Source organism: Polypterus senegalus, chromosome 3 (genome assembly GCF_016835505.1).
Source record: "Polypterus senegalus isolate Bchr_013 chromosome 3, ASM1683550v1, whole genome shotgun sequence".
In the NCBI taxonomy this organism is placed as follows: Eukaryota; Metazoa; Chordata; class Cladistia; order Polypteriformes; family Polypteridae; genus Polypterus; species Polypterus senegalus.
In genome coordinates, this window is record NC_053156.1 from 231654896 (window position 1) to 231679662 (window position 24767).

The 24767-nt window shown below is 38.7% G+C and overlaps 1 protein-coding gene across 1 annotated transcript in view; it reads right to left on the minus strand.

The window, feature by feature from the left end:
• The window catches only part of LOC120525964 (Fc receptor-like protein 3), a 67711-nt gene extending 43638 nt beyond the window's left edge, over positions 1-24073 (minus strand). The window contains exons 1-2 of the mRNA XM_039748719.1: positions 24013-24073; positions 3943-3978 (exon numbers count right to left, since the gene is read on the minus strand). Of these exons, the coding sequence (XP_039604653.1) occupies positions 3943-3978; positions 24013-24064 (88 nt within the window). The 5' untranslated portion in view covers positions 24065-24073. The remainder of the gene's footprint in view (positions 1-3942; positions 3979-24012) is intronic.
• Between the last annotated feature and the right edge of the window lie 694 nt (positions 24074-24767).

Here is a 24767-nt window from a genome sequence, read left to right on the forward strand (position 1 = left end):
TACCATTTTGAGTAAAGAGCTGCTCTTATTCTTACTGTTATACAATAAAAAAATACATTTTATTTCAGTCTGTAACAGCTGGTGTAAATTCATGGTACTTGTAAATGTTAGCATTTTTTGTTATTATGCAGTTTTATTTTCTCAGTCACATTCACGCTCCCCCCAATCTGACACTGCTAGTTTTCAAATAAAGGTGTGCTATAACAGAGTTGAACTCTGAGGATGAGGATGAGGGTTCTACATCAGAGAAAGAGAACAGAAGCTCTCCCCACAAGAAATGTCCAGTCACACATAAGAACAATGCAGCTGCACCACGAGTAAAGGCAAAAGATGGCACGGACACTTTAATGGAGCTCAGTTTTCAGTTTTTGCTTTTCTGACACTTCTGTACAAAGCTCAGTGCAGCTGGAAAAAATGGACTCTTGCAAGGAGTCTAACTAAAACAGACACTCAAATGGAACTTTCTCTTAGTTGCTTAACACTTAACAAAAGAGCGCTGTCTCCTGCAAGAAAACTTTTCTTTTCATTTTTCGATTAAGAATATATCACCTGTTTCCTCACCTCCCTCCTATTTCTAATCCAGAAGAAATATTGATCAGTCTTGTGGATTCAGACAGTCAGTCAGTCAGTCATTGTCCAACCCACTATATCTTAACACAGGATCACGGGGGTCTGCTGGAGCCAATCCCAGCTAGCATAGGGCGCAAGGCAGGAACAAACCCCAGGCACACACACACCCCCACACACCAAGCACAAACTAGGGACAATTTCGGATCGCCAATGCACCTAACCTGCATGTCTTTGGACTGTGGGAGGAAGCCGGAGCACCCAGAGGAAACCTACGCAGACACGGGGAGAACATGCAAACTTCATGCAGTGAGGTCCCAAGAAGCGAAACCAGGTCTCCTTACTGCGAGGCAGCACTACCACTGCACACCGTGCGGCCATGATTCAGACAGAATTTCTATAATACAGTGGTGTGAAAGACTATTTGCCCCCTTCCTGATTTCTTATTCTTTTGCCACACAAAATGTTTCTGATCATCAAACACATTTAACTGTGATACACCACAGTTAGGTTATTTTTTAACAAGGGGGCAATTACTTTTTCACACAGGGCCATGTAGGTTTGGATTTTTTTCTCCCTAAATAATAAAAACCATCATTTAAAAACTGCATTTTGTGTTTACTTGTGTTATATTTGACTAATGGTTAAATGTGTTTGATGATCAGAAACATTTTGTGTGACAAACATGCAAAAGAATAAGAAATCAGGAAGGGGGCAAATAGTTTTTCACACCACTGTATATAAAAACATTTTAAAGTCCCTTTCTTTCAAAGATCCCAGAGTACAGTGGGAAAAGGATCTCATACTCACCATTTCAGAAAAGGAATGGAAGGCAGCCATGCACAAAATTCACCCTAGCTCCATATGTGCAAACCATGCAATTATTCAGCTTAAAATCTTTATCGAGCACATCTATCTTGTTTAAAAATGTCCATAATGTTCCATGGGCAAGATCCAGCCTGCGAACATTGAAATCAAGCTCTAGCCTCATTAGGCCACATGTTTTGGGCGTGCACCAAATTAACTTCATTCTGGGCCAAAATCTTTAAATGCCTTTCATACAGCCTTGTTGTCTCAATCTCTCCTAAACTATTAACAGCTGTTTCGTGTATTCCCAGATGGGCTTAAGGAGGAGAAGGCCAAACAAACTGTAATTACGCTTTACTTCACTATTGGCACATAGACTTGTCTTGCTCAACTGGAAGAATCCTAGCCCACCTCTTTGAAGTCAGTGGGTAACTGATGTTATAAACTACTTGAAATTGGAAAAAATCTAATTCTCACTTAGTGGATCTGTTCAAAACTTTTTAAAAACCTGGCAGGATCTAATCAAAGACATTTTAGAATAAGCTTTTATACTGGGTAAAGGGATTCCCTTCATTCTTTTCTGCTCTTAAAGTTTTACTCTGGCTGTTGGCCTTCCTCTCTTTCTCTGGGGTGGGGGTTGAATTGAATTCAGTTTTGTTAAGTTCAACTTGTTTGTATGGAATTTTACTTGGTTTTAATGAATTCAATAAAAAAGAATATATCATCTGTTACTAAGGAGCTGGACAATCTTGGAATTGTTATCTGGAAGTGAATGATAAATGCATGAACTCACCCAGGTAATATCGTAGGCAGAGTGGTGGCTCTGAGGCTACGGATCTGCACTTGCAATCGGAAGGTTGCTGGTTCATATCTCATAAATGCCAAAAGGGACTTTGCTCTGTTGGGCCCTTGAGCAAGGCCCTTAACCTGTAATTGCTGAGTGCTTTGAGTAGTGAGAAAAGTGCTATACAAATGCAAAGAATTATTATTATTATTATTATATAGAGTAATTCTTTTTCTTGCTCATATTTTCTAATATTGGTTTGGTTGCAAATAAATATAATTTTTAAATGAAAGCTTAAAAAATTTCTCTGTCTGATTACTACTAATGAGTTTAGATTGTTCATTCCTTGTCTAACTGTGGTTAACTGGTTTGAAATAAAGTAGTGAAACCAAAGACAGTTAGAGAATCAGAATGCTGATAGAGGTCCTCAGGGTTGAACGTGCAGGGTAAAATAAGAACAGTTAGACAGATAAGAGGTTTCAGGTAAAGTGTACAACTGTTTTTTACATTTCTTCCAATTCCCCTTTATGAAAAGAGCCTAAGAGGTTAGTTGGTACCTTTTGTAGTAGGAACATTTTACAGGTGAACTGATAACACCATAATAAAGCACAAACAGGTTGGCACACAGTAATATTCAAAACAGTTGTGGGCAAATGTCCCTGCAGCTTTCATGATCAGCTTTAATTAATTGTTGATAAGCATTTAATTCTATCACTTCTTTTCACTTTCACAAATAAAAGCAATATAAAGTTTTGAGCTTGGCCTCCAAAAAAGGGGCACACAGAAGGATATAGAAGGCTACAGGATATAGAAACTATACTGTTCAAAAAATTAAAGGAACACTTTTTTTAATTAGAGTATGGCATGAAGTCAATGAAACTTCTGGGATGTTGATCTGGTCAGTTAAGTAGCAGAGGGGGTTGTTAATTAGTTTCAGCTGCTTTGGTGTTAATGAAATTAACAACAGGTGCACTAGAGGGGCAACACTGAGGCGACCCCCAAAACAGGAATGGTTTAACAGGTGGAGGCCACTGACATTTTTCCCTCCTCATCTTTTCTGACTGTTTCTTCACTAGTTTTGCATTTGGCTACAGTCAGTGTCACTACTGGTATCATGAGGCGATACCTGGACTCTACAGAGGTTGCACAGGTAGTCCAACTTCTGCAGGATGGCACATCAATACGTGCCATTGCCAGAAGGTTTGCTGTGTCTCCCAGCACAGTTTCAAGGGCATAGAGGAGATTCTAGGAGACAGGCAGGACAGGAAGTAGAAGGTCCTTAATCCATCAGCAGGACTGGAATCTGCTCCTTTGGGCAAGGAAGAACAGCCCTACAAAATGACCTCCAGCAGGCCACTGGTGTGAATGTCTCTGACCAAACAATTAGAAACAGACTTAATGAGGGTGGCCTGAGGGCCCAATGTCCTCTAGTGGGCTTTGTGTTCACTGTCCGGTACCGTGGAGCTTGATTGGTATTTGCCATAGAATACCAGAATTGGCAGGTCCACCACTGACACCCTGTGCTTTTCACAGATGAGAGCAGGTTCACCCTGAGCACATGTTACAGTTTCAAAGTGTTCCTTTAATTTTTTTGAGCAGTTTCTTTTGTTTGGACCTATAACCACCTGAAACTGCCTTTGTAGAAATATATTGCAATTTAAGTGAAAGCTTCTTTTCTGAGTTTTCAAAGGCAGTATATGATTTACAAGAATGGTGCTCTTGAATATTTGATGACCTTCATGGCCCTAAACACCCAATTTAAGAGATGCTTTTAAAACACTTACCTTTGTTGGGCATACTGCAATTCATGGAGGTTAAAACTGAAAAAAATCAGGATGAAAAAGATGAGGGAGATTTCTAAATATACATTTTTTTCTTTCTTGTGAAGAAACCTGGATGGTAGGCAGTGAAGTGTCACATAAGCATAAAGAAACATTGTTACCTATGAAAACTGAGAAACTCAGAAAATAAAAACAGCTACTGTAGATGGTAAAAAGTAAGCAGTAATTGAAAGTGTACTGGTTTTAAGAGTCAAAAGAGAGGAGAACTGAACATCCAAACTTCTTTCTCTTTAAGATACAAGGCTAAAACATACACTAGGACATGGCACTGTCTGTAGATACCATACAAATTATTCTTTTTTATTCCTTTGCAAATGTTGGGTATCCAAACAGTGTAATAAAACTCACCACCCTTAAAAACAGCAATAAGGATGGGCGCAGTAAAAAGAAAAGGTGAAGAATATTTTTTTCAAAGCGCAAGCTTTAGTTTCATGTAATTTCTCTAAAGGGAGGCAAATGGGATACCTGCCCCATGAATGGCTACTTGGCATTTGTGTGCTTATTTAAATAAATTACAAGCTTAATGGAGGCACAGGATCTTGGCTATTGACAAAAAAACAACTTTGAAATCCACAGGCCATGCTCTTAACAAACCCAATCCACCCCTGGACAAAGCATTTGACATAATGATAAAACTTAACTTCTGAAGACATCAGAGTTGCAGAGTAAAAAGAAATGGGTCACCCTAATTTGGGGTGTTCATATGAAATGCAATAATTTACTTCATGAGATAGAAGTACATAATAAACAAGAATAGTTATAGGTATTAAAGAATAGATATTAAAATGTGTGCTTGAATTTAAATGTTTAGAGTCTAAATATTCTTGATTGTAATGGAAATTTGTCATTTTTCACCCACTCATAGAGGTCCCTAGAGGGTTACATCCCCAGTAAAGGATCAAAAATCAAAAATAATATATTCAGAATTATTGACTTTGAATTAGTTTAACTCCACAACCTTATATTTGTAATGTATCATATTTAACCTTCTGGGAGTGGATCTTAGAGGGCTAGGCCCCCCAAAAAACTATTTTATGTTAAAAATATTATATTCATGATCAGCAATGTTGAAGTAATATAAAATGGAACTTCACATTTCCTATATTACTGATATCCATTTTATCAAAGTTTTGTAAAATGGAATAACTTTGACCCCTTTTATCCCACTATAGGGGGTAAACCTATTGGTATACTATTTATCAAAAAGGTGTCATTTCCTGCACAAATCATGGTCTGAAAATGAGGATATTTTGGGTTTAGTGTGCCAAAAAGGGACCCCAAAAAACTTTTCCTCTTGTATAAGTAAACATCAAGACCAATCAAATGGTATATCATATGTGGAGAATTTCTCATACCAATGAGTCAGGAGGTGCCAGACCAAATAAAACTGAAGTAATTTCAAAGCATTCATAAGCAATTATTAAAACTTAAAAAATTAAGTTGCTTGCACAGTAAAATATATATTTTTTTCTTTTCATTTTGTTTCTTCAGAAAGCTGACATGGAAAGTGGTGTTGACTAATTTTTTTGAACGTAGTTTACACACAAATCATTGCATACCGTACATACATATACATAAGGATACTAATATATACATGTCAAAAGTCTAGATGCACTGAGAATTTTTTTCATAGAAATTGACGCCATTATATTGATTTAAAACAGCGTTTCCCGATTGGGGGTGCCAGAATTCATCGAGGAAGAAAAATGAAAAACATTATTTGTGCAAAATCTTAATTTATCTATCTATTCCTAAATAATTAGGCCTAAATGGGCAAGCTATTTCGTATCAGTGCAATACGCTGCTTATTAAAATGGAGTGCTCTTACATACACTTAGCGCTGCGTGGGTATTATGAACTATCATATCTGTTCAAGTTCTATTTTAAATTTTAAATATAAGTAAGTTTTATTTAGTCAACAGAAATATCTTTGGTAGGAATGTAAGTTAAATTTAGTCATCATTGCATATTTTTTTCTTCACCATAGAAATTTAAAGACTAAATTCAACTTACATTCCTACCAAAGATATTTCTATCGACTAAATAGAATCTATTTATATCCAAATAGAACTTGAAAAGATATATTTTTTCGAATCTGACAGCACATTTTAGATCGACTTGACGAGCACTACATCAAGCCCGCGTGCTATTGTGCTCTCACCTGCCTGCCTCAATAAGTCACCGTCGCTTCGTTCTTACTTTTTTACCATTCATTTAATCATGGCTAGTCACGAAAAAATTAGAAAATGGAAGGAGGATTACACTGAGTATGGCTTTACCAAAACAATTATTGATGGCGAATAAAGTATCCATTATTCATGAAGCTTCAATTGGTGATCTGTTTTTCTGCGTTAACCTCATATTTTTTCATACTTCTTCTCAAACCAAGGGGGTGCGAAATTGGCCTCGTCCGTCACAGGGGGTGCAAGGGTAAAATGAATCGGGAAGCGCTGATTTAAAAAGTGTTATATAGTAGTACTAGCAAAATACCCGCGCTTCGCAGCGGAGAAGTAGTGTGTTAAAGAAGTAATGAAAAAGAAAAGGAAACATTTTAATAATAACGTAACATGATTGACAATGTAATTGTGTTGTCATTGTCATGAGTGTTGCTGGGATGTATATACAGTATATATATATATACACACACACACATATAAACATATATAGCAAAATACCCGCGCTTCGCAGAGGCGAAGTACTGTATTAAAATTTTTATTAAGAAGAAAATTAAACCTTTTTAAACTGCAGGAAAATATGCCAATAATTATTTGTTAAGGATCTGTTTGTATACCATGTTGTCAGTTCGGCCCTCCGGTTGTAACATGACCAAGTTGTGCGCTGAGCTTACTCTTGAGCATGTAACTTACAGTTGGCCATGTGAACAATACTCTTGTCTCAAATCTCACAGCTTGGATTGCTGCTGTCATAATCGGTTTGAGTTTCATGGTTTGCTTCAATTACGACAGTATTTGCAGGATTTGTTGTGTTGAAGTGACATTCGGCATCTGTCAAGCGTTGTAAGCACACAACAATATGCAATATGTAACAAAGAGAATGGAAAAGGTAGGTGCTATCTCCGGGCATGGAAACCACTCGGCAAGTGACAGTTCTTTGATCGATAGTGATCATCTCGATAGACATGGTAATGGGGATTGGAATGATAAAGGAAATGGGTACCTGAGCAATGAAAAGTAAGTCTAAAATACCTAAACAATAACTATAATTGTAATAAACAAACAATAAAACAGCGGAGAAGCCGTGGATTAAACAAAAAGGCTGTAGTTATCAGTAGGGAGACGTGAATCCCATGGTGAAGTAAGGAAGGGAATGTAGAGACCGGAGCGACGGACGGTCTTATATAGGCAGGCAGCCAACAACATGGGAGGCGTTGGGATGGGGGACCCAACTCCACCTCACACGGTGACCGAGGTGCAGGCTATGGATGTATATATGTACGTAAGTAGGATTCAGTTAGCGTTGGGAACCCGTGTACCAAATTTCTTGAAGATGGGCCCATAAGTAACAAAGACTGTTGAAAAGTTCAATATGGCGGCTGACAGTGGTGTCATACCAACGAAATAAGTACGTACATCGGTTTCCGTTAAAAGTTCAATATGGCGTCCGACAGTGGCATCATACCACCGAAATAAGTACCAAATTTCAGCCTTCTACCTACACGGGAAGTTGGAGAATTAGTGACGTTGGAAAGTTCAATATGGCGGCTGACAGTGGCGTCATACCACCAAAATAAGTATGTACATTGGTTTTGGTTAGCGCAGGGAAGCCACCTACCAAATTTCTTGAAGATGGGGCCATGAATAAGAAAGTTCAATATGGCGGATGTTGTTGACCGTTATGACCGTTATGCGTAGAATTTCGAAATGAAACCTGCTTAACTTTTGTAAGTAAGCTGTAAGGAATGGGCCTGCCAAATTTCAGCCTTCTACCTACACGGGAAGTTGGAGAATTAGTGACGCTTGGAAAATTCAATATGGCGGCCGACAGTGGCGTAATACCACCGAAATAAGTACGTACATCGGTTTTGGTTAGCGCAGGGAAGCCACCTACCAAATTTCGTGAAGATGGGGTCAGCCTTCTACCTACACGGAAAGTTTGAAAATTGGTGACGTTTGAAAGTTCAATATGGCGGCCGACAGTGGCGTCATACCATCGAAATATGTAAGTACATCGATTTTGGTTAGCGCAGGGAAGCTGCCTACCAAATTTTGTGAAGATGGGGCCATAAATAAGAAAGTTCAACATGGCGGACATTGTTGACCGTTATCGACCGATATGACCGTTACATGTAGAATTTCGAAATGAAACCTGCTTAACTTTTGTAAGTAAGCTGTAAGGAATGAGCCTGCCAAATTTCAGCTTTCTATCTACATGGGAAGTTGGAGAATTAGTGATGAGTCAGTGAGTGAGTGAGTGAGTGAGTCAGTCAGTCAGTGAGGGTTTTGTCTTTTATTAGTATAGATTTCTAATGGCTGTACTAGAAATTTTTTATTTATTATTTACATATGTCTACAAAGCTCCATTTTCAGCAGTCCTTCCTGTCTTAGTTCATTCTTAAAAAGTCATGTGTAAACACTAATTGGTTATTAGAGAAACCTTTCTAAATGCATTAGACCCAGTTATTCAGTTCACTTGGGTTGCAAAGTACTGGCGTTCTTAAAGTTCAATTCTGGGTTAAAAAATGGCCAAAATCAAGCAGCTTTCTTAAGAATCCTGTCAGTATTTTTTTTTTTTTTTTTGCACAGTGAAAGTTTCTTTTGGCAGATTGACAAGAAACTGAACATTTCACACAAAGGTGTCTAATATCTTGAGGGAAGAGGGCAAACTGGATCTAACAAGGATAAAAAAAGAAGGGGAACTGCATAAAAGGATAAGGACTTCAGAGCCTGTACTGTAAGAAACCCCTAAAGTCATGGACTTATAATTTGTCAGGCTGCACTCCTGTTTAGATATATGCCATTACCCTCTGTCACTTGCGTTTCGGAAGGTGGCTTAATGTTCTTGATCAATGGCGCACAGTTTTCTTCGCTTTACTTTTCTACTAGTACAACTTCTTGTACTATTTTTGTATTGTCAAGAAATAACTTTTTATGTCTTTCATTTCTGTATTGCACTTAAATGCTGTTGGGATGAATTAGGTAGATCATGAATGAATTAAATCTATTATTTGTTATAAAAAATGAAATACATTTCTGGTCAGCAATTATTCTTGCAACTCCACAATATGATGAGGCAGGTAACTGTGCTTTAAATCTATGAAGTGATGTTATTCATAGCAATTATTTAATTATCTAGATGTATGCATATGCACTATTAAAGAAATTGTGCTGCTTGTGCCTTTCATTGATCTTTAGGTCATGAGCAACATGCAGTATGTCTGATCAGCAACATACAGCATGTCTTAACCATGAAAACACTTGGTGGTCTTCAATAGAAAAGATACTTAACCTTTAAGAAAGAATGGACGAATGATCATTCCGTTGAAACTGTTATGCCAAGCATGACAGATCTTTACAGTATATGCCTTGGGGAAACTTTTGAATTCTGGGAAACTGGCATTTGTTAGGTGTAACAGGCTGGAAAGTTGACGTTAATAGAGAGTGGAATTCTGGCTAAATGTAGATTGAAAATAAAATTACATTATCTGAAGCACCATGTTAGTTATAAAACCTACATAAACACACTCACAAAACTTTAAAGTTAGACTCGAAGACTTTTGAAAAATCTATTGACTGAATTAACTGAAAGCCAAAACCAGTGGAAACAAATTGTAACATGGAATACATCAATTGATAATGTCCTTGCGCTGTCAAGCTAAATTCATCAGTGCTCTTTGTGTTAAAGATGCACTGTCACTTAACAAAATGCACTGAAATTCCCGATACCCGGAGAAGGAAAAATTATGCTTTTGAATTAATCAAATGCATTATCAGCATAACCATTCATTGAAACATGGTCTATGAAGTATTCAGTGAAATATGGCAATCAACTTTGCATTCCCTTATAGTTGATGAAAATATGTATATTTCTATTAAAAATGTTGACTTGGCATATTAAATTGATGAATTAAAACTGGTGATCCAAACATACCACTGTGATTTTCGTAATTGTTAAGTTAGCAGCTTGTGAGAGCCATGGTTACAACAATGAAGCACTTTAATTGTGATATAAATTACAGAACAAAACAATGATGTTTATATCGGGTGGTGCATCACTGAACACTTAGAAGACATTATAGTGTGGCTGCACTTTGTGTCAATCACTTCCGTATAGAACAACACTATATGGCCACCTTAAAGCATTGGGGTATTTATAATGCCTAGAAACAGATTTCATTTCTAAAGGATTAAAAAAAAAGAAAAACTTAAATTATCTTAATCATCTCTATCACAATGACCTGTGGATACATTCTGTCCTGACAGATAAAATAATGCAGAATAATATTTAGTATTGTTTTTTCTTAATTATGTTCTGAGGAACTTAACAGTCAAAGTATTCAAAGAATCTCCTTGAGTACAGACAATATTTTAGTTTGTAAAATCAAACATCAGAAAGCGAAGATTGCAAAAAAATCTCAGTGAAAGAGTTAATTTCAGAGAAACTGGACAAGAATTGCTGTCATTGTAAGAGCCATTTTCCTAGTTCTATAACGTTTATGAATATTTATTAGATGACAATGCCTAATCTGTGGGAGGTTCCTATAACCCCCGTAAATAGCATTGTATTGGTTTATTCCTGCCATTTCTAACAGCTTTGACTTAAACAATAATCTTCAGTTAGTGACAGCTTTGCCTTGAGTAAGGAATGGAAGGCATATGGTTTTAAACCGTGCCTGGGCACATGCCTATGTGCCAGTGGGCTTACGGGCTTTTTGAGTGTGTGAAGTAAATATGTAAGAAAATAGCACTTAATTTATGTGCTGTGCCGTATGCTTAAAGCATACAGAAGAAGAAGCAAAGAGTCTTTAAGTATTTAAGAATTTAAGAATCTTTAAGTAGAGAACAAAAATTATAGAACTTTAAAGTACAGAAATAACTAAAGTTTCTCAAGAAAAGCTAAGTTTAAGACAAGATACATTTTTCCCTTTTTTTGCCTTTTATTCTACGTGTGTAACTATTTTTTCTTTTATTCTTGTGTGGATTATTTGCTTTTAACTTTCACTAAATATTTTCAAAACGAACTTTTGGACTGTGAGATTTCTTTAGACACGTGTTTTACCCGTGCTTGACTATACCTTATTTCGGCAGCTACAGTCATTTTGCAATGCTCCTATTAACATGCAGTATCTATCTAATCGTCGGCATTGATAAATACTGCTTTGTAGCTGTGTCCAATATTGATGATTTTACATTTGGATGCGAAAAGCTTACCAGACTGCCTGAATGATGCTACATTTTATTTGAAAAAGAAGAAACTTATTTTGGAAAGGTGCTCTGTCAACAGTATAGAGAATTTAGGATACTTTATGTCTATCCATCCATTATCCAACCCGCTATATCCTAACTAAAGGGTTACAAGGCACAAGGCGGGAAACAAACCCCAGGGAGGGTGCCAGCCCACCACAGGGCACACACACACACCAAGCACACAGTAGGGCCAATTTAGGATCGCAAATCCACCTAACCAGCATGTCTTTGGACTACGGGAGGAAACCCACGCAGACACGGGGAGAACATGCAGAGAGGACCCGGGAAGTGAACCCAGGTTTCCTTACTGCAAGGTAGCAGCGCTACCCACTGCACCACTGTGCCACCCTACTTTATGTCTAAGAAAATTAATTTTATATTGTATTTCAGTACTGATTGTGAAAAGGAATTCAAACAAGAATGATGAATGGACTAGAAGCTGAACACAATGACAATTTAATGAGGACTGAAGTCTAGAATCATTGAAGCAATGTTAATCTTGACACTTTAAACCTTATGAAAAAATTAAGAAGACGAGAAGCTGTCATTTTATTTAGCCATTTTCTATACATTTTGAATTCTTCATTTTTTCTTAATTTATTCATTCAATCATGAACCAGTTGTTTCTGTCTGAATAGTTTAAATAAACATGCCATTTTAATGAATAGATTTTATAATGCACATAAATGTAAAATTATTGCATATGAATAGTTAGAACACATATTAGTAAGTAGTTCTTTGAGGTAAGAGGTAACATTGATATTTAGTTAATTCTTTAGTTGTAATTTTAAAAACGTTTATTTCATAGTGAGATTGTGGAACTCAACAAGTTACAATTGTTGATTTCATTTTTGTGAGTCAGAGGTTACATGTGAAATTAGAGTATTTGAATAAATAAGCAGATTGGAAAGTCCTGGACCTGGTCTTGGAGGGTGCAGTGGGTATGACTTTTATTCCAACTAGTTTCTTCGTTGCATATTGATTCTTATAACTAATGGAACATGCTATTATTTCTAGAATAATTCAGAAAATGTTTACAATACACAAATGGAAACGGTGCTATCTTAGCAGCAATTTTGCGCCACTGTTGTCAAAAATGTGACTCTTCAACAGAATTTGCCAGACTAAAAAGAGACTGCAGAAAAAGGACATAGGAGTGACTGGGCTAGATAACATGCCTGTCTGTTTGTTCAACAAATTGGAAGTCGCAACCCCTAAAAAACCAGAACCCAGTCTGGATATCTAAATCCAACCATGCTCAAATCTTCAGCAATATAAAAGTACACTTCAACTCATTTACCATTTGTACATTAAATCAAATGGAAGCAAGACACAATGCTTATCATAAGTGAAAAAGCCATCACCAATGGTGTGCTTGCACACTTTTTCCTTTCTACAATCAACTGCATAAAACAGGGTTTTATAATCTGAGCCGAGACTTTTCTAACCTGTAACTTATCTTCTTTCACAGTAATGAACTTCCCTAATTTCTCCACAACAACTCTATTGGCAATATCTAAATTTGCACTTGTTAAATCAGTATTCTGCACCCCTCTTACATCATTTATGAATTATAAAATAAATGTAACTATTTTAACCTTCAATTTAAATTGATGGAAATATTAGCACGATTAATTTGCACTGATTATTACTTAGTTTTATTGGTTACAGTATATATAGTCTAATTTAGGTTACAGTGTATGCTATAGTAGGTAGCATACAATAAATTAAACAACCACAACATATTAAGTTTTCTTTGGGTAAGTCATAGTGAGGTAGAAGGAACTGTGCAAATCCACTCCTTGTCATCTGGCCTTTAGCTGCTTGGACATACATAGCACCTGCATCATACTGTTTCAGTTTCAGTTCAGATATCCCTCTATGGTAACCAAAAAAGCTTAGTAATGACTGTATCACACACATAGGGCATAACTTTATAAAGGGAGAATACTCATCTAGGCCTCAAAAGGTAGACTTGGGCCTGCACCCTCAAAAATGCCAGATCTATGAACTGTAAAATTTGAGAAAGGAACCTAAAAAATGGCAGAAGAGCTTTTATAGTGTTCCTCTGTGCTGAAGTTCTAAACCAAAATGTTCTTGCCTGAGTTTCAATAGCTTTCCCACTGATGAAACATGGTAAAGATAATAGATCAAAATGATCAAAACAGACAAAAGAACATATTTTTATATGCCTGTCACACACATGCGAGTAGGAGGCAGCTAAAGGGCTCGAGTAATTGTAATAAAACATCCGACCAGGGGGCGGCAGAGTGCACTGAGTGTCTTTCTCAGTTTCCTACAAACCTTTCCCGTGAAATCCTGCAAGGTTCCGGCGCCTCTGAAGAAGTCACTTCCGAAGCCGGCCCCTTTGATGACGTTACTTCCGAAGCCGCCCCTTTGATGACGTCACTTCTGGTTCCGGTCCCTTTGACGTCACTTCCTCTCAAGACCTTTAAAGCCTCCATCTTGGGCTACTATAGTCAGTTCTGTTTTGGACTCTGTGAGATGCACATCGTTTCTTTGATAAGAAAACCCATTTGCAGCTGGGAAAAACAATATACGGGTGGCTGCCCCAAACCTTTATAATGTCTTGGACTCGTTTTTATGACAGTGGCGTAGCCGGCAGGATAAAGTCCCAGAAGAAACCGGGACTCGGACAGGTGATGAACCAGGTAGGAAAGTACCGGGGCCAAGTTTCTGGGGGGGGAGTGCGTTTGGGGGTCAGGAAGGACTCAGTACAGGCTCCGCTCCTCAGATACAACCCCAGGCGTATAACTTACCAAATGGAGAATGTGAGGGGGACATACAGGCATAGGCTGGTTTCTGGGGATGAAACAAAAAGGGCTTATTATGTTCTCTCGGAGGATGGAGCTGAGCCGCCCATTGGGACTGAGGTCCCAGATGAATATCCACCCGCGCCTTGACGAGTCGGGAAGAATCCCCTCCCCTTGAGGTCAGACCAGACCCTCTCTCCGACATTTACTTTCAGTTTAAACAAACACCGGCTTCTTTTAAAAGGGAGAAGTGGAACGATGACTCCCTAAAATTTGCAAAAAATGCAGTAGTCCTTGTCAATGGCTAATGCACACATCAGCCCATGCCACAAGGACCTCACTTTGTAATAGAAAATGATCTATTATATCGGGTCGTGGAACATGGGGCGGAGGTTTGGAAACTGTTGTTAATTCCACGAATTTACCGGCGGCAGGTTTGTCAATTAGCTCACGCCCACCTCCTTGGAGGCCATTTAGGCTCCGAAAAAACTTTAGAGTGGATTAAGCTCAGATTTTATTGGCCGGGAATTAACGAGGAGGTTCGCCGTTTTTGCATTTCTTGTCCAGAATGTCAATTGCGGCAAATTCCTAAGAAGGACCGTGCTCCTCTCGTTCCCCTTCCCTTAATCGATGTCCCCTTTGAACGAATCGGGGTTGATATTGTAGGACCCTTGGAGCCCTCAGCCCGAGGACATAAATATATATTAGTCCTCGTGGACTATGCAACCCGATATCCAGAAGCTGTTCCTTTGCGCTCAGCTACATCTAAAGCAATCGCACGGGAACTAGTAGGAGTATTTGCGCGTGTTGGTATTCCTAAAGAAGTCCTAACGGACCAAGGAACACCTTTTACCTCGGAAACGTTCAGGGAAGCAGCCAAGTTACTGAAAATAAAGCATTTAAAGACCGCGGTGTATCATCCTCAAACTGACGATCTAGTGGAGAGGTTTAATCAGGCTCTCAAACAGATGCTTCGCAAGGTGGTCAGCGGGGATGGGAGGAATTGGGATCAACTCCTCCCCCTCGTTCTCTTTGCCTATCGGGAAGCCCCACAAGCCTCTACGGGGTTCTCTCCTTTTGACTTGTTATACGGACGACAACCCCGAGGTATATTGGATATTTTGAAAGAAGGTTGGGAAGGAGAGGCTCTTCCCTGTACAAATATTTTGGAATATATCGCTCAGTTAGATTTGAAAAAATTCGACATATTTTAAAAAGTCATATGGAAGAGGCACAAGCAGCACATGCCTGTTATTACGATCGTGGCACGACACTCCGAGAATTCCAGCCGGGGGATTGTGTCATGGTATTAATTCCCACCTCTCATTCTAAATTACTCGCCCATTGGCAAGGCCCTTATGAAATTAAGGAGAGAAAAGGGTGGGTCGACTATTTAGTGAAACAACCCAATCGTAGACCAACTGAGCGGGTTTATCATGTGAACTTGCTGAAGCCGTGGAAGGAGAGGGAGCCAGATCCCTCCTCCGCTCAGCCCTGCTCATTCTTTGCTCACATAGACACTCTTAATTTCGGCAAGGAATTAACCTTAATCCGAGAGCGCCCCTATAGACTTCCTGAGGCAAAGAAAGCAGAAGTGGAGCTGGAAATCAAGCGGATGCTGGAACTAGGAGTGATTGAGGAAAGTTTTAGTCCCTGGTCCAGCCCAATTGTCTTGGTTAGTAAGCCTGACGGCAGTTGGAGGTTTTGCAATGACTTCCGTCGACTTAACCAGGTCTCCCTTTTTTATGCTTATCCCATGCCTCGCATGGATGACGTCCTCGAGAGACTTGGACAAGCTGAATTTTTGACCACACCTGACATGACAAAGAGGTACTGGCAGATTCCTTTAACGGACTCTGCGAAGGTCAAGACCGCGTTCAGCACTTCTAGCGGACACTGCTAGTATCGTGTTCTTCCATCCGGGTTACATGGGGCTCCTGCGACTTTCCAGCGTCTGGTGGACAAAGTGCTCCAACCCCATAATGCGTATAATGCTGCCTATCTGGATGACGTAGTCATCTATTCCAGCACATGGAAAGAACACGTACAGTAGGTCACTGCGGTATTGCGGACACTAGGAGAAGCAGGGCTTCGTATTAATCCCAAGAAATGTTTCTTTGGATTGAAAGAAGCTAAATATTTGGGCTACCTGGTGGGTTGGGGTACTGTGAAACCACAGTGTTCAAAAATAGATGCCACTGTTAAATGATCCTGTCCGAAAACCAAGAGGCAGGTCCAAGCCTTTCTCGGGTTGGCCGGGTACTACCGCCGGTTTGTACCTCGGTTTTCAGAGAGAGCGGCGCCCTTGACTGATCTTACAAAGAAGAGGGCTCCTAATCATGTGGTATGGACTGACAAGGCGGACGCTGCATTTAGTGACTTAAAACAGGCTCTTACGTCAGCACCAATATTAAAAGCTCCTAATTTTTCTCTCCCTTTTATTCTCCAGACGGACGCTTCGGACACAGGCCTGGGAGCAGTGCTGAGCCAAAGCGTCGATGGTGTTAAACACCCCTTCATGTACCTGAGCCAGAAAATGTTGGATCGAGAGACCAGGTATGCAGCGGTGGAGAGAGAAGCCCTTGCGATCAAATGGGCAATTATGCAGTTGAGGTACTACCTCTTGGGCCGGGAGTTCACTATGGTGATGGATCATGCTCCTTTACAGTGGATGGCCCTTCACAAGGAGTCAAATCCACGGGTCACTAGGTGGTTTCTTGACCTTCAACCGTACAAGTTTTCACTTATTCATCGTAAGGGTTCTCTACATGCCAATGCTGATGCTCTCTCTCGTGCCCACGACCTCTCAGTGCAGGACGCCCGACCCGATGGGTCTGGGCTGAGGGGGGGGCCTTGTCACACACGTGCGAGTAGGAGGCAGCTAAAGGGCTCGAGTAATTGTAATAAAACATCCGACCAGGGGGCGGCGGAGTGCACTGACTGTCTTTCTCAGTTCCCTACAGACCTTTCCCGGGAAATCCTGCAAGCTTTCGGCGCCTCTGAAGACGTCACTTCCGAAGCCGGCCCCTTTGATGACGTCACTTCTGGTTCCGGTCCCTTTGACGTCACTTCCTCTCAAGACCTTTAAAGCCTCCATCTTGGGCTACTATAGTCAGTTCTGTTTTGGACTCTGTGAGATGCACATCGTTTCTTTGATAAGAAAACCCATTTGCAGCTGGGAAAAACAATATATGGGTGGCTGCCCCAAACCTTTATAATAACTTGGACTCGTTTTTATGACAATGCCATTGTAACACGCTTGTAGCCAGCACTTTAAATTTGATGAGTACATAAAGTTCACACACTGCTTTAAGATTGTTGCTATGCCGTTTTGGAAAAACTTTAGTGTTTTACTGACACCAAAATTGTCAAATGCTTGTCTCAGAGATAATGTGTGAGCACAGCAGATGCCTTCTTGATGTAATGGCAACTGCAAATAGTCATAGGTAAACTTAACATAACTGCAATGTTATTATTTTTTCCTGATTAACAATATGAGTCATAAGTTTAAATGCTGTGCTGGAGACTGACATCGTCCCAACTGACTGGAAAATGGGACTTGTCATCCCTATCTGTACCAGTGCATGCTACCCTTCAACTTGACTTGATTTGACTTGTCAAAATAGAGTGAGCTAACATTAAATATAAAAAAGAACAGGTTACCTGAAACTGTTAGTGTACTGGCATAAGAAAGTTAACAGACACACCTTAATAATTATAAAAAAAATCCTCACAATTAATTTTTACTTTTCCAATTTTCATTCTTTTGTTATGTAGTGCTTTTCTTCTTACATTGCAAAAAACTATTATTAGAAGTTGATATAGAAAAGCAGAATACACACTTACTATTAATGACATATTAGCAGAAAGTAGATTTACCTGTCAATATGTCATTTCAGATTTTGTGAAAAGGGCTGATTAGGAGCAGGACAGCTAATGCCTCAGTACAGAACTGAGGCAAACAGGAGGAATATATAGGGCACTTTACGTTACACCAGAAAGGCCTAATTGTAAATAAGTGAGGAATGGGACCAAGGCAAATCTACAAATACTAAAAAAACATAAACAGGAAGCAAAACAGGGAATAGGGGATGATTACAAATTTACAAGAAACATAACACAACAAAATCTTAACACAGCCATTCCAGTTATTACATACTGAAACTATAGATTCCTCTTTGCAACTTCAGATCCTTCTGCTTATTTTTCAGACATGTTTTAGAGAGTTATAGGAAGCCAGGAGTTAAAATAAATGCAACATATGCAAGATAAAAACTAGCAATGGATAAGAAGGACAGTCCTCAAATGGTTATAAATGGCTCAATCTTTTTATTTTCTAATTCTTCTTATTTCAGAATTCAAAATCCCAAAGGAGCAGAGGCAGTTCTGGTAATACTGTGTAAAAAGCAGGAAGCAACCCAACCTATAATGGCAGTCTATTACTGGTCACACTTACAAACACATATGAAGGGAATTTAAGATCACAGCCTGTGTAACCTGAGCATCTTTGGGATATGGGGGAAAAAATGACAGCACTAAAAAATACCCATCCACAAAGTCTGAGATCTGAGAAAAGAACACTGTGGCAGAAATTGGAACCTGCAACGCTAGGGTACTCCTTTTTATAGTAATCCAATTATATTTAGAAAAAATTAGATGTAATTTGAATATATTCCTTTATTTAAACATTAACTCAATTAAAGGTTATGTGGAGCCCTGGCCAGGATGGAACTGCACAGACATACACATATCAGGGTAATATTGAGTCATCTGGTGTTACGCATTCTCAGCAGAGGTCATAGGAATATTGAGGGATTCAGTAAACCATTAACATGTAGATAGATAGACATATAGATTGATTCTACACTCCCAGTTCATACAAGGACACTTGCCGTAGCATTTAGTCATGTTAGAAATGTAGCTACTATATTTGTCTTCAAGATTCTTTTGTCATTATTATTTATTATTATTATTATTATTATTGTATATTTAAAGTACCAGACGCCTTCACCCAAGGCAACATACAAGACCAAGACACTTTACAATTGTTTACACATATTTTTACAATTGGTTCCCAAGCAAGTTCAGTGACTTGAACAGTGTCGGCCAAATGGAAAAGAGGCGGGGACTGAACTGTCAGTCACATGTTTTAAAGTCCAGGGCCCCAGCCACTAAGCCACACTACCCACTATACATTTATATCAACTGGCTATTTGTAACCAATGTTTTGGTCATGAGATCAAAGTTACAGGTGCCTTTTCATTTTACAAGTTTTGTTATATTTCTTACTGCTCTAAGTTGAAATTAAAAACGTTTTACTCGTAGTCAAAGAAATTTAATGAGAGTGAAAGTTAGATTTTAAATGATGATAATATTTGTGTGCATTTACCCTGGAGTAGGGGCGTCTTCCTGTTCTGTAAAACCTACACAGGCAACTTATAATAAGTAGCCTGTTCACATTCTTTATATACATTTCCTCTGTGAATTTGTCTGTGGGTGTGTGTGTGTGTTTTTAGCCATTGTATACCAAGCTCAGAAGGTCAAACACAAGACAGGTGTAGAGACAGAAGGATAGGCTCAGGGTCTAGAATCAATTCATACTGTTTCTTCCCCTCATTTTATTATACATTTATCACAGTGCGTCTGCACTGGTTACCAGCAGAAATAAAACAGAAAGAGGAAGAGAAACAATGTGGCTACAGGATGTATTTGCAGCATGTTCCTTAATTTGATGTCTTCATGCTTGGATTTTTTAATTCAGTTCACAATTCATAAATTCAAAGTTAAACTTCATACATTTGTGTACTGATTTTTTAATGTTGGTTCTGTGAGAGTATATTAATTGTATTCACTCAACATCTGAGTTTGCTTTCTTGAATACTGGGTTTAAGGAAGTTATAATCTATTCTGGAAGGTGATGGCGCATATAAGCATAGCCTGCTTCTTCTTCTTATTCAATATAAAAAAATGTAGGGAGCAAGTAAATGTACAGTGTATACATTCATCCATCCATTATCCAACCCACTATATCCTAACTACAGGGTCATGGGGGTCTGCTGGAGCCAATCCCAGCCAACACAGGGCGCAAGGTAGGAAACTAACCCCGGGCAGGGCACCAGCCCACCGAAGATAGTGTATTCACTTAGATACAATTAACAGTAACACTTTTAGGAATGATTTACTAATAAAGAATGTGTTATTTAACATGATAAAGATCTAAAATCAGTTATTCAGTCTTTTAATTTATACTTACTTATAAAGTGACTAATTAACCACCCCAATATAAAAATGGAATTATGAAATCTGTTGGTATACACTTACAGTGGGATGCAAAAGTTTGGGCAACCTTGTTAATAGTCATTATTTTCCTGTATAAATCGTTGGTTGTTACGATAAAAAATGTCAGTTAAATATATCATATAGGAGACACACACAGTGATATTTGAGAAGTGAAATGAAGTTTATTGGATTTACAGAAAGTGTGCAATAATTGTTCAAACAAAATCAGGCAGGTGCATAAATTTGGGCACCGTTGTCATTTTAATGATTCCAAAACTTTTAGAACTAATTATTGGAACTCAAATTGGCTTGGTAAGCTCAGTGACCCCTGACCTACATACACAGGTGAATCCTATAATGAGAAAGAGTATTTAAGGGGGTCAATTGTAAGTTTACCTCCTCCTTTAATTTTCTCTGTAGAGTAGCAACATGGGGGTCACAAAACAACTCTCAAATGACCTGAAGACAAAGATTGTTCACCATCATGGTTTAGGGGAAGGATACAGAAAGCTGTCCCAGAGATTTAAGCTGTCTGTTTCCACAGTTAGGAACATATTAAGGAAATGGAAGACCACAGGCTCAGTTCAAGTTAAGGCTCGAAGTGGCAGACCAAGAAAGATTTCAGATAGACAGAAGCGACAAATGGTGAGAACAGTCAGAGTCAACCCACAGACCAGCACCAAAGACCTACAACATCATCTTACAGCAGATGGAGTCACTGTGCATCGTTCAACCATTCGGCGCACTTTACACAAGGAGATGCTGTATGCGAGAGTGATGCAGAGGAAGCCTTTTCTCCGCCCACAGCACAAACAGAGCAGCTTGAGGTATGCTCAAGCACATTTGGACAAGCCAGCTTCATTTTAAAATAAGGTGCTGTGGACTGATGAAACTAAAATTGAGTTATTTGGGCATAACAAGGGGCGTTATGCATGGAGGAGAAAGAACACAGCATTCCAAGAAAAACACCTGCTACATACAGTAAAATATGGTGGTGGTTCCATCATGCTGTGGGGCTGTGTGGCCAGTGCAGGGACTGGGAATCTTGTCAAAGTTGAGGGACGCATGTATTCAACTCAGTATCAGCAGATTCTGGAGACCAATGTCTAGGAATCAGTGACAAAGCTGAAGCTTCGCCGGGGCCTGATCTTTCAACAAGACAACGACCCGAAACACTGCTCAAAATCCACTAAGGCATTCATGCAGAGGAACAAGTACAACGTTCTGGAATGGCCATCTCAGTCCACAGACCTGAATATAATTGAAAATCTGTGGTGTGAGTTAAAGAGAGCTGTCCATGTTTGGAAGCCATCAAACCTGAATGAACTAGAGATGTTTTGTAAAGAGGAATGGTCCAAAATACCTTCAACCACAATCCAGACTCTCATTGGAACCTACAGGAAGCGTTTAGAGGCTGTAATTTCTGCAAAAGGCGGATCTACTAAATATTGATTTCATTTCTTTTTTGTGGCGCCCAAATTTATGCACCTGCCTGATTTTGTTTGAACAATTATTGCACACTTTCTGTAAATCCAATAAACTTCATTTCACTTCTCAAATATCACTGTGTGTGTCTCCTATATGATATATTTAACTGACATTTTTTATCGTAACAACCAACGATTTATACAGGAAAATAATGACTATTAACAAGGTTGCCCAAACTTTTGCATCCCACTGTATGTAAAATTAAGTTTGAAGCTCGAAGTAAACAGATAATATAGATAGCTCAACCTTTAGGTCTGATGATGGTTGAACCCCTTCCATAGAACATATTACTCCTGTCCTCCAGCAACTTTTTTTTAAGATTTTAAGATTCTGCTTATTACTTACAAGACCCTTCAAAATCTGTCACCTCCTTATCTTTCTGATCTTCTTCACATCTCCATATCCTTAGATCTTCTTCCTCTATCAATAGATCTATTATTATACCTCCAGCTCGGTTGACTACACTGGGGTTTAGAGGTTTTAGTCGAGCAGCCTTGTGCCTCTGGAATTCTCTCCCACAAGAAATTTATAATATTGACTCTCTTAGCACCCTTAAATCTCATCTTAAAACACATCTTTTTAAAATTGCTTATTCTGTTCGATAATTTTAGCTGATAAATTTAAATTCGATTTTATTAATTATTTATTCTGGTTTAATTTTACTGTAATATTCGATTAATTTTATATTGTGACTGTTGCCATTAATGTGTTCTGTAAGGTGTTCTTGTGTGCCTCGAAAGGTGCCTATAAATAAAATAAATTATTATTATTATTATAAAAAACAATTCAGCTGTTACAACTATGGGATTCAAATTGTTGGCAAACTTTAATAAGAACCATTTCATTGAATTGTGAGTTATAGTGTTCACAGTTACTCAAACACACAGACACATCTTTTAAAAATGGCTAAAATGTGTTCTAAGGATACCAAAACATGTTTTACACTTAAAACCCTAAAGCTGATTTTTTCATTAAAACAATAGTCCTCAATATGTGAAAGATGGAGAAAGTAAAAATAACTGACAAAAACACTTTAAAACATGAGCCTAAGAGCTCAGCAATAGAAACCACTGCCCACTGAAGCACTTCAACAAATGATTTCCATCAGCACAGCACTAGCACTTTACTTTTACTTTTAAACTGATCATATCTGAACTGTACACAGACATATCACATCTGTTGTATTTCTGATTAAAAAGAAACAGGTAACAATAACAAAAGATTTAAGTTCTGCTCTTGAAAACGTTATTATTTCTAAAAGGTCAAAAGTTAGGCTATTCTTTAAATACTCCCACTTACTAAAACTATATGACACTGATTTATAACAGAAATACTTTGAATAATGATATATAAGGCTATGTGTCCATCCATTTTCCAACCCCCAGGGTCACGGGGGTCTGCTGGAGCCAATCCCAGCCAACACAGGGCACAAGGCAGGAACCAATCCTGGGCAGGATGCCAACCCACCGCAGGACACACACAAGCACACCCACACACCAAGCACACACTAGGGCCAATTTAGAATTGCCAATCCACCTAACCTGCATGTCTTTGGATTGTGGGAGGAAACTGGAGCGCCCGGAGGAAACCCACGCAGACACGGGGAGAACATGCAAACTCCACGCAGGGAGGACCTGGGAAGCGAACCTGTGTCTCCTAACTGCGAGGCAGCAGCGCTACCCGCTGCGCCACCATGCCGCCCAGGCTATGTATCTTTCCATCCAATCAGGGAGATTAAAAATCTAACTTGTTAAACTGTTTATTCTAAAAATTACATTATTTCCTTTCTCTGTTCTCACCTACTTAAATAGACAGCATGCATTAAAAAATGATGTGAAGAATTTGCTGTATTTCACTGTTGCTGTGGGAAAATTGTGAACATCTTTTTAAAAATTACATATAAATGAAGAGCCTTTCAATGTTATTGTTTATAATTAAAATCACCCTTTTTCTGTAAGAGGTATTAAACTTAACACACAGCTAAGACTTCTGATAGAATAAAGCTCAAACAAGAGAAGTGTTAAAGATTTACAGTCTCAGATACTTACAGAGCATGATGTACAGCTGCCTCATGGTGGAGAGCAAGAACAAAAGTTGCATGTAACCTTTTAAAACACTAACTCTTTATATGGATTTTCGAGCAAGAAAGACCTCAAAACCATCATCTTGTGGTTTACAGAGTATATATGCTGCAGGTCTCTGTTGTTTAAAGCCTGTTAAGTGGACACATATAAAACATGAGTCAACTGCACGTCTTATGAAAAACTCTAGTTACCACATATTTAACTTATTTTGAGCACATAAGTGTACTGTTGATTGCTTTTTATTCTCGATCTCTAGATACAATTGCTCTAGTCTTTTAGTCACTAATAATGTACATCTTCATTATTATTGTTGCATGCAAAATACCAGAAATGTAAAATTTACAGCACAACATACAGTAGTTCTGAAAGCTGTTCAAAAATTAAGTAAGGTTGAAATTGTAGACAATGAGATAAGTGTAACAAGTTTCTCTTCAATGGTCTTCCTAAAAAAGTGCTGACAGGCTAGTTTGAAATTAAGAAACATATTTGGTCCTAGTATTGGCACATTAACACAGCCACTGAGAATGCATAAACCGGAGACTTTTTTCCGTGCCAGATCACAAGCCCAGATAAATAGGGAGGGCTATGTCAGGAAAGGCATCAAGTGTAAAAATGCTGACAGATCAATATGCGAACAACAATGCAGATTTCCATACCAGATGAGTTGAGGCCCGGGTTAACAATGGCTGCCACCAGTACTGTTAACCAACAGGGTGCTC